General features: G+C 47.5%; 1 protein-coding gene across 5 annotated transcripts in view; it reads left to right on the forward strand.

Moving 5' to 3' along the window:
• Positions 1-5,101: 5,101 nt before the first annotated feature.
• Positions 5,102-11,426, forward strand: part of SLC1A7 (solute carrier family 1 member 7) — a 50,752-nt gene continuing 44,427 nt past the window's right edge. For 4 of the 5 annotated variants that reach the window (XR_001886111.1, XM_017874608.1, XM_017874610.1 and 1 more), the window contains exon 1: positions 5,102-5,419. Coding sequence is in view for 4 of the 5 variants with exons in the window: in XM_017874608.1 (XP_017730097.1) it covers positions 5,243-5,419 (177 nt within the window). In the remaining variant the exon portion in view is untranslated. The remainder of the gene's footprint in view (positions 5,420-11,426) is intronic. The other variant, XM_017874607.1, reaches the window with a different exon arrangement.

An 11,426-nucleotide genomic window follows, 5' to 3' on the forward strand; every position in this document is an offset into this window, starting at 1 on the left:
AAGAATGACAAAATCACAAATAAAAGCATCATGATAAGTTGAGAGAGAAAATTGTGGAGGAAACAAAGCTATGTATTTTAGTGCTTTTGATGCACTTTTTTCCTGCTTTTTGAAAGAAGATCCCCACGTGCTCATTCTGCAGTGGGCCCCACAAATTATATAGTCAGTCCTGCTTATAAATTCCCTTTTTACCAAAGCCAGCTTGATTTAGTTTCCTAGTATTTATTAACAAAAGTCCTAACTAATTTGGAAACCTAATCTGAACTGGCTGGAGGGTTTAACTTTATACTTTGTCCTAACTTTTATATGCAAATGAGAGGAAGTATGATGCAATGTAAAGGGCACGGGCTTTTACAGGCACAGAAAAGAGGCTCCAAGAGGTTCACTAACTTGGGCAAAGTCGCACAGCTTCCAAGCAAAAGGGCTGAGCTTTGCATTTGGTTCGGGGTGACTGTAGAGAGTTCAGTAGAACTTTCTGTGATCATGGAAACGTTCTGTAACTATGCTGTCCAACATGGCCGCTACTGGCCACATACGGCTATTGAGCCCTTGAAATGTGGTTAGTGCAACTGAGGGACTGAATTCTAAACTATCTAAATATTTTTTTTGAGACAGGATCTCACACTGTTGCCCAGACTAGAGTGCAGTTCCATCATAGCTCACTGCAACTTCAAATTCCCAGGCTTCAAATGATCCTTCCACTTCAGCCTCTGAAGCACCTGAGACCACAGGCACACACCACCATGCCCAGTTAATTTTTAAAATTCTTTGTATAGGCAGAGTCTCTCCATGTTGCCCAGGCTGGTCTCAAACTCCTGGGCTCAAGCCATCCTCCCACCTCAGCCTCCCAAAGTGCTGGGATTACAGGCATGAACCTCTGGGCCTGGTCCTATTTAATTTTGATTAATTTCAATTTAAGTAGTGTAACTGATGCTATGTAATTGTACTGCACAGACTTAGAACGCCCAGGGTTGACTGACCCAGTGAATGTGGAGGGCTCCCTGGCTCCCTCTGGTCAGGGTCCTTCTAGGTGAAGGTGTCAGGGTACCCAGCCAGAGCCTGGTACACAGTTAGTGCTCAACACAGAGCGGCTGAGGGGCTTATGGGCACCCAGGCCTCCTTTCCATTAAGTGACAGATCTAAACGGGGGGATGGAAGGGAAGAAGGAAGGTGTATGTGTGAGCTGCCATCACAGAATCACTTTCCCCCATCCTCTGAGGCAAATGTGGGAAAGGACTAGCCCTCAGCGAGGTCAGGGCAGCCCCTTGGTGACTAAAGCTCACAGGAATCCACACCCAGCTGGATTTGTTGCCCAGAGAAAACCTTCCCAGAAGGGCCCAGCTTCCAGCGAACTGGGAAGACGTGTCAGGGAGATTAAGGCGCCTCTGGTATGTCTCTGGAAAGCAGCCAACATACCCCGAGCTGTCGTCATGACAGACCCAGATGGGAGCTCACCCGGCCAGACCTAAATCATTCTGACACATGGTGGAAGGTGTGAGGCCCCAGCCCCGATGGCCACTGCAGCCTGCCGATGATGCACTGCTAGCCCTGGGAGGTCTTACTGTCACACCTCCGGCCTAAATCAGGCTGTCCTCTCCCCTCTCCCTTGACCAGCAAGCACCCCCTTCCCTGGCTTATTGAGGCCTCTGACTAAACCACATCTCATCTCCTCTGGGAAGCCTTCCTATCCCCGCATTCCCAGGCTGAGTTGGCCCCGCCTGTAGCCCTGGCGAATCATTAATCATTAATCATTAGCAAATAAGTCAACCCCTGCTGCTCTCCCCACAGCATAACCCGAGCAGAGGGCCCCATGAAGGACAGCTCAGCTGCACGCCACTTCCACAGGGTGAGGCAGCTGCACCTGTGACTTGGCGCTCGTTTTAGCCGCCACAATGTCTCTTCTCTGCCATAGCATCTCAGTCTGTGCAGCTCAAGCTTCCCCAGAGGCATCTCTCAGGCCACCTACTGCCCATTAGACAACTCCTTGCTCCTCAGGCTATCCCTAGCACCCCCCTGCCCCTGCCAATATACCCTCCAACTTTGAGGATTCTCCATTGAGGTGTTTTCAAATGACATGGTAACAAACAGAGATTTGATTTTATTTTCATAGACTCTTATTTCCTTGTCAGAGCCACTTAAAAGGGAGCTAGGAGAATCCTCAGCTGGCGACTGTGCAGGGCCTGAGTTAGAGTGAGAAAAAGAGAGGGTATTATATCTAGGGTAATCAGAGAAGGCTTCGAAGAAGAGGGGGATTTAACCTGTGACTTTAGTGACAAGCAAGGACATTCTAGGCCGAGGAAATAGTCCGGGCAAAGGTGCGGAAGCCTGAGACAGGATGCAGCATTCCAGGACCCTGCAGTGGTTTGGTGTCATAGGAGCTGGAGGGGTGACGGAAGGAGTAGGAGGTAATGCTGAAGGGGTGAGGAAAAGGGTGAAAGTGCCTTGCAGGGGAGCATAGACTCAGTGCTGGAGGCTGGGGTTTCCCAGGCTTGTCCTGCAAACACCAGGCCCAGGGAGTTCTCTGCTCCAAAGGAGGGGTGGGATTCTCTGTTCTCCACATGGAGACTTCCTCTGACATGGCTGCTGCTGCAAATGCTTTCACAGTAACGACCTGGGGCTATCTGCAAGGCACCAGGCCATGCTGTAACCATGGTGCATGCAGCACTGTATGACCCACATCACGACCCTATAATCTAGGTACTATTGCATTATCCCCATTTTACAGGGAAGTTAAGAAGCGTTCCCAAGGTCACACAGCTAGTTGATGGTAGAGCTGAGGTTTTAACTCTAGCAATCTGGCTTTGAGCTGTCTCAGAGGAAATAACCTGCTGAACTTTTTGTTTCATCCAGCATTTCCCAAACTTCCTTTTCATGTAATTATGGAAAAATTGTTTTGCACATCTAGTGACATGGTAAAAGGCAGTTGATTCTTTGTCAATGGTAAGCTATTATAGGGTTCTGACCCAGGAGACTTGATTTGATTTGCAAATATTCTTAGTAAACTCATTATCAGTCACTTACATTTTAGTGTGAATTAGTCCTTTCTTGGGGTCTCTCCACTTTCTTATAAGCTCCCTGAGGGCAGGGCAGGTACTGTTTGATTCACTGCTGTGTTCCTAGTACCCAGGAGGTGTGGCACTAAATGGTGCTATAAGAACATTTGCGAGAATGAGTTGGAATTCTCCTGTTGAAGACCGTAGGAACAGTGGAAAGAAAGGTTGTAGTCTGGTAGGCAGGTAGTGGTAGTGTCAGCATGTGGGAGAGAGGAGTCAGTGGTGGCTGTGGTGGATGTCCTGGGAATTGGAGTCATGGAGCTGGAGTAGAAAGCAAGACTCACCTATATCATGGCACAGGTAAAGGCCAGGTCTGGGCTGGGTGTGGTGGCTCATGCCTGCAGTCCCAACACTTTAGGAGGCCAGGATAGGAGGATTCTTTGAGCCCAGGAGTTGAGGAAAAACACAAATCCAAATGTTTGTTTTCTCTTCTAGGAAGTAACTAACCACCTGATTATTTGGAAAATGAGGCATTTGTTGGAGTTGAAGGTGTAGCAAGAAACTTTTGGTTTTAAGAGTCAAAGTCAGAGAAAAAAAACCTCTCAGACTTGTATTCATCCCCACCCCCCACCCCCAAGCTACTGCAAAGAGCAGGGGCTTTGGAAGCTTGGTTTGTTGAAATGAAGTTCCTTAGATGAATGTACCTGGGCCCATTTCTCTCATTCTGAAAAAGACAAGACTGAGATTCAGAGGCGGCAAGGTCACAGAGCTGATTAATTTGGAATCAGAATCTTCCCAGTTGGGAGCACCGTCCATGGCTTCAGAGCCTGTGCCCCAGTCCCCTCTCACCACCTCTCCCCCATGCCCTGCCTTGGCCCTGTCCTCTTTATCCTCTGCCCCTGTCTCCTATGTCAGGAGTAGGAAGCCCCTGTGCGCACCCCACCCTTTACCTCCCACCCTCACTGCAGACTGCACTTCCCTCTCCCTGCTGCCTGCCGCCTGACTGCCCCTAATGAGATTGCAGATCTCTGGTGAAATAGACGAGGGTTAATTCCCCCTGGCTTTACAGGACAAGGCAGGCCAGGCCACAAGAAATAGGAAAAAGACACCCTTTCTCCAAAGCACTAAGTGAGATAATGACCCTAAGAGTCTGTTCCCCTGTTCAGCACGCCAGGGTTCACACTGCACTTCCAAATACCCTCTGGGTGGAATCTTGTACCAGCTCTAACAAAGTAGATGCTGTTATCATCTCTATTTTACAGATGGAGAATCTGAGGCACAGTGAGATGAAATGCTTGTCTGAGGTCACACAGCCAGTAAGTGGCAGAGCTGGGACCTGAATGTAAGTCTCTTGGGCTCTGTCATCTTTAAAAAATAATAGGTCCAGAGAGCCTGCAGGGTGCCCAGCACCAGGCTTGAAACAGCCCTGAAGCATCTATGTCCTGTTTCCCGGTGAGTGGCACAGCCCACCTTTGAACTCAGGTCCCCTGGTCTTGAATCTACATTCCCCGCAATAGTGCCAAGCACCCATGAACCTATCTGCCTGTTCATGTGGTGGAAACAGACTGGCCTAGCCCCGACTTCTGACCTCTGTGACCATGGCCAAGGGACTGGCTCCTGGGGTCTTAGCCTCCCTTTCTGAAAAATGAAGGTGGGAACCCCGGGGTCTTTGGGACAATTCCCTGTGATTAGCGTAGGTAAGGCAGCCAGCACAGGCCTGGCCCACAGCACATGCACTCACTCACCTCAGTTTCTTTATGTGTAAAATGGTGATATTGATAGTACTTATTTCTTGGGATTGGTGTTAGGATTAAATATGCCGGTACATGTAACATTCTTCTAGAATGGCACCTGGGGCACAGCAAATGCTTAATTAATGTTGAGGATAACTGATGTCTTACTGTCTTGTTTTCGATTCTTTCTGGAAGGAAGTGGGGTAAAGATCAAACCAACCAAGCGCATGTTCCTCTTGTTCCTCCCAGTACCTGGTCCACTCAACTGTTTAAAAGGAACGCTTGGCTTTGAGGGCTGAACTCCCAGACCACGTGGTCTGCTCTAATTTCCCAGGCCCTAATCTGCTCCCAGCTTCTAATGATGCAGCTGGTAATAGGATTGTGGCTTCCTTCTAGGGCGGCCACACAGGCCTGGCCGTGGGGCTGGCGACTGGTGTTAAGCAACTCTGACCACCTGCCTACTGAGGGGCTAGAGCCCTCAGCCCAGACCCTGTGCCCCCGACCGGCCTCTTGTGCATGGAATGGTGCTGTGCCCCTTGCCAGCAGGCCAGGCTTGCCATGGTGCTGCATGCCATCTTGGCGCGGGGGAGGGACGTGTGCAGGCGGAATGGACTACTCATCCTGTCTGTGCTGTCTGTCATTGTGGGCTGCCTCCTCGGCTTCTTCCTGAGGACCCGGCACCTCTCACCACAGGTCAGCCACCCGGAGCATCTCGGGGTCCCCGTCCAGGAGGGGTGTGTGGGCCTGAGGGATCTGGGGTCACAGTCTCGTGTCACAGCTCCCTGGTGCCATGACAGTGTGTGAGTCCCTCTGCCCCTCTGGGTCCCGGTTTTCTCATCTGTAACATGGGTGTGATAAACACTTTGCAGGACTAGAGGGAGGAACCAGTCACGTGGCTGGGGAGTGATTACAAACCTAGCACCACCAGGTGAGAAGAGGCAAGGGTGCCTCATGATGACAAACACAGGGCCAAGAGTTGTGGCGGGGAAAGAGGGGGGTCATGTGTGAGTTCAAACAGGCACCAGAGAACACCACCTAAAGGCTGCTCAAATGACAAGAGATCCAGGAAGGGCGCTCTAGGCAGAGGTGACAGCAGGTGCCAGGTGCAGGGGCCGGACACAGAGGTCAGCTGGCCCATAGGTCCCATTGCCATGCGTGGGCTTGCAACAACCATGAGATGCTTTTGGGCAGAAGAGCGACAGGCCAGTTGGAGCTTGGGAGACCCCTCAGGTGCTGAGTGGAGAGGGGATGGTATCGAGGCAGGCAGGGGGCTGAGTAAGGGGCAGCTTGAGGGAGACCTGGTAGTGCAGATAAAAGGGACAGACGTGAGAACTGTTTTCAAAAGGAGAAGCTTCAGGATGTGGGGGCTGATTGGATGTAGGCTGGGGGACAGGAAGGGGAGCCAGGTCCCGGGTTTCCAGCCTGTGTAACTGCCATGGAGAAGCTGCCTTGCCTGGGAAAGAGCCCCTTTCCCTGTCAGCCCCCATCTCTTACAGAAGAGGGAGCGACATTCCCATGGTGTTAAAGAAAAAATCCTTCTGCCACTTGTGAAACTGGTAAGGAAGGCTGTATGCAGGACTACTGTGATGGGGGTAGGTGTCAAGACCTCCTGGGGAGAGAGATGGGACCCAACCACAAAGATAACAAAGCCGGCTGCAGATTTACAGCCAGTGAGCAGAGGGAGGGGGTCGGGGACAGCAAATGGCTGCAGGAGACATCAGGGTAGGGGGATTCTTGCTGAAGGCAGGCCAGGGCGACCAGACATTGATCTGGGATGGGGAATCTGATCCAGTGTCGGGGTGCTGAAGGGTGAAGGATCCTCACTAAACTGACTCGGCAGGACTTTTGCTATAGCTGGACTATGCAGGCCAAAGACAAGGCCCAAGGACAAAGCCCAGTGGAAAAGAGGGTTCAGAGGAGACTATCTAAAGTGTGGTCAAGGAGAGAGTCTTTGTCAATGGGCTCCTGGAAGAGTCCCTATTCCCAGAAAGTCCTCTTCCCTGCTCACTAAGGTCTAATGCTATCTCTACAATGGGGCTCAGGCATTAGACTTTGTCTTCCATTGAAAGGAAAACACCCACTCCTGGAGAACTGAGCCACGACTATGGTGACCCTGTTAAGCCTCGAACAGTTATTTAGGAAGAGGTGTGGACTCTGGAGGCAGAGAAACCCTGAACTTTGACTCTGCTAGCAAATGGCTGGGCAGTATCCTCTCTCCTCCCTGGGCCTCAGTTTCCTTATCTGTAAAATGGGATATGGGGCAGTATATGTCTACTGCAATTGTTATGAGGAATAAACCAAGGATTCATTAGTGCCCAGCATACAGTAGGTGCTTACTACATGTTACTTCCCCCTCTCTCCCTTATCTACCTGTTAAAGTCCTGTCTACATCAGGAACCATCTCATCTCCCATAGCTGATGAAAAGTAACTGTAACCCCACTGCTGGCCACCTGGCTTCAGAGCTGGCTATGTGGGTGTCTCTTTCTCCCACCAAGCTGCACACTGCTGAACAACATATGGGTTTGTTTGGTTTTTTTTAACCAAAACCTGAGCCTAGCCCTGTGTCAGGCACCGAGAGAACGCTCAACTATTTGCTGCATTAAACTGGCAATGGAACAAAAAAATCTGCAATCTGTTCTCTTTAATTTTCCTCAGCAACAAAAATATATCTCCTGCAGGAAGATTATTTTGTGAAAACAAATTGGAATGCCTATTATTAAAAGCCAAACTCATCTGGGGCCTCCTTTGCCAAAGCTGCCTTTCCCATCTGTTTGGAAATGCAAATGTATTCCGGTCTGGATTAACCTGCCAGATAAATTGAAGGAAGGATGTAGAGGCTTAGAACAATTATTTGGCAGGAACTGGCTTTCTCAGCATCTTACTTTGAAATCTGGGATTTCTCTGTTTGATCTCTTTGCCTGTGACTCAGAAACTAAACCCTCCTTGTTTTGTAAGCTTATGCAACAGGCAAAAATCATAAATAATTTGGAAAATGGTAGAATGTTCTATTTGTGAAAAGAATTTACAAAATCACAGGATTTTGTCTTGGGATATGAGTATCTCATTTAAAAATACTGAGCATTTTGAGACCTCAGTTAAACCATGGTGCATTACAGTTGTATTCATTTTTTTCCCTCCTTCCTAGAATTCCACTAACATTTTAGTAATGGGATTTTTAAAAGATAAAACCACCAAGAATAAAGAGAATATAAAAGGAGACAGTTGAGAAGAGAAATTGACAAATTAGACAATATGGAGGTGGATGGAGCTTATGACCTTGTTCACAGAAAGCTGGCATCTTAGTCAGTCTGTGGAAGTCGATACCAAGTCAGTTTGCCTTGTAGACTCCAGAACATAAAAGAGCAAGATGCTGCACTAGGCAGGGTGAGGCTGGGGTTGAAAGCCCAGGCATGGTTTGGAATTTTGTAACCAGAGCAGTTAGACCCCTAGGGACCTTCCAGTTCAGTTGGGGGACTCATCCACCCATCTCCACCCCCCTGCCTGCCCCAAAGAACCAGAGAAGCTGGACTTGGGGGTACTGGGCCACCCCTGTGTGTGTTGGGGAGACAGCCATGCTGAGGCACCTACTTCAAACTAATTAGCAGACATTTTCATCTGAGTGGGGTCCCCAGCACAGTTTCAGATTGCTGTCAGCTGAGCTTAGGCACCATGCCATTCCTCAGGCAAAGGCAGGAAGAGACTTCTCTCACTGAAGCCTCAGAGAAAAGATGTCTAAATTCTGCTATAAAGGAGACTCCTCTACCATCCCACACAGCCTCAGTGAAAAAGCCAGATCAGTACCTGTCGCCCTGCCCTGAGGACCGTCAGCTGACAAGCCCCACTCACACACGCAGAAGTTTAGCGCTTCAAACTTACATATGAGCTGAAAGCCACGCCACCAGCAACGTGAGGAGACTGCTAACGTGAAACAGAGTAAACGAAGAGAAAAGGGGTCTCTAATGAGAGAAACAAAGAGAAAAGGGGGTCTCTAATGAAGCAGAGACAAGGCGGGGAGGAGAAGGAAGCTCTGTAAATCTCCTCTTAAGCTTTCCAGAGTGAAGATACAGTTACCGTATAACAGAGGGGATGCAAAAAGAAGGAACAATCAGAGAACAAAAAAGAATCTGGGGAAATTAAAAATAGAAGAACTAAGATAAAAACGTGAGTAGCTGCCCAACACATAGAAAGGATAAATACTCAAAGTGTTGGAGACCCTGAATACCCTGATTTGAACATTACACAGTGTATGTAACAATATACCAACTGTACCCCATAAATATGTACAAATATTATATATTAATAGAAAAACTTTGGCTAGACCTGGTGGCTCACACCTGTAATCCTAACACTTTGGGAGGCCAAGGCGGGTGGATTGCCTGAGCCCAGGAGTTCAAGACCAGCCTGGGAAACATGGCATGAGACCCCATCTCCAAAAAAAAAAAAAACCATTAATGTCAATAACTGGGATAAAGTTGTAGAAATCTCCCAGAAACTAGAACAAAAAGAAATGAAAATAGAAAAGAAAACATAAGAAAATTAGAATGTTCAATGTCCAGCTACCTAATGACACTTTTAGAAAGAGAGCTAAGAGAAGAAAAATAGAGGAGAAACAGTTTGCAGAGAATCTAAGCAGTTTCTCAGATGTGAAAGGTAAGCATAGCACTGTCAATTTTGTTTAAAAAAGAAAGAAAACCCCATATTATGGCCCATCACCATGAAATTACCAAAAAGTGGAGACAAACAGATGATCTTTGGATGGTTCTGGTGGAATAAAACCAACATCATTTAAGGAACAGGAAATCGGAATGACTTTGAACACCTTAAGCAAACTGGAAGCTAGAAAACAAAGGAGAAACATCTTCCAAACCTGAGGGGAAATTATTTCCAATGAAGTATCTCACATATGCTATTATCAGAGGTAAAGGTAGAATAAAGGCATTTTTACTCATGTAAGGACTCAGAAAAGTTTATCTCCCATCCACTATTACTCAGAAAGCTACCAAAGGATATGTTTCAGCAAAACAAGGAAGTAAACCAAGAAGACAAGGGATCCCAGAAACAGGGGGCCCTCTAAAGGATAAGTCCCAGAATGACACTCAAGAAGGGAACCATGACAAGCACTGGGCCTAGAGAGCAGTCAGTCCAAACTGGAGCAGGAAGGTGCAGAGCTCACGGACCAAGGTCCCAGGCGGGATAAAAGAGAACCAATGTGCTTGAGAGAGCAGAAAATACTATCATTAGGTAGTTTAGTAGACATGTTAAAATGTTTGGAAGAAATTAGTGGGTGATTCCCAGAAAGCAAGACAAATAAAAATCAGTCAATTAACTTTAGGCTACAAGCAAGGAGGCATGGTTGTAGTACATTACTTGGCTCAACGGTAAACACTGTTCGATGATCAAAACATTGTAAATCTTGACTATTGATTTACCTAAAAATTGATATAAATATAATGGTGAAATAGGTGGAGAGAAAGGGAGTAAGGACTAAGTTTTCATCAATCATGGCAGGGAAGTTGATAGACGTCAAAATGATGAATCAAGAAATAGCATTATGACCATATTATCTAGAAATACTGATACTATGGGAAACAGCTAGAAGAATTGAGCATGTTCACTACTGGTAAGTTGTGAGATAGGGATAGAGATTGATGAGGAAAGAGCTGCCTTTTTATCAATAGAGCACTGTTCTATTTATTTATTTATTTATTTTTATTTTTATTTTTTTTAAGATAGAGTCTCCCTCTGTCATCCAGGCTGGAGTGCAGTGGCCCAATCTCAGCTCACTGCAACCCCTGCCTCCCGGGTTCAAGCAAATCTTGTGCCTCAGCCTCCTGAGTAGCTGGGACTACAGACACACACCACCATGCCCAGCTAATTTTTGTATTTTTAGTAGAGACGGGGTTTTGCCATGTTGGCTGGGCTGGTCTCAAACTCTTAACTTCAAGTAATCCACCTACCTTGGCCTCTCAAAGTGCTGGGATTACAGGCATGAGCCACCAAGCCTGACTATTAGAGCACTTTTAACGTAAAGAATACATGTGGGTGCCAGGTGCAGTGGCTCACGCCTATAATCCCAGCACTTTGGGAGGCTGAGCTGGGAGGACTGCTTGAGTCCAGGAGTTTGAGACCAGTCTCGGCAACATAGTGAGACCCTGTCTCTACAAAGAATGCAAAAATTAGCTGGGCTTGGTGGCACACATCTGTGGTCTCAGCTACTCGGGAGCCTGAGGTGTGAAGATTGCTTGAGCCCAGGAGGTGGAGGTTGCAGTGAGGCAAGATCGCACCACTGCACTCCTGCCTGGGTGACAGAACGAGGCCCTGTGTCAAAAAATAAAAGAAAAATATATATATATGTGGACTAAAGTTAATTAAAAATATATCGTTGGCAGAGTGCATGGCTCACACCTGTAATCCCAGAACTTTGGGAGGCTGAGGAGGGCGGATCACAAGGTCAGGAGATTGAGACCATCCTGGTCAACATGGTGAAACCCCGTCTCTACTAAAAAAGATACAAAAAATTAGCCGAGCATGGTGGCACGTGTAGTCCCAGCTACTTGGGAGGCTGAGGCCGGGGAATTGCTTGAACCCGGGAGGCAGAGGTTGCAGTGAGCCAAGATGGTACCACTGCACTGCACTCCAGCCTGGCAACAGAGCAAGACTCTGTCTAAAAAAAAAAAAAAATTATATATATATATATAT

This window comes from Rhinopithecus bieti, unplaced genomic scaffold, assembly GCF_001698545.2.
Source record: "Rhinopithecus bieti isolate Rb0 unplaced genomic scaffold, ASM169854v2 scaffold_7684, whole genome shotgun sequence".
Taxonomy (NCBI): domain Eukaryota; kingdom Metazoa; phylum Chordata; class Mammalia; order Primates; family Cercopithecidae; genus Rhinopithecus; species Rhinopithecus bieti.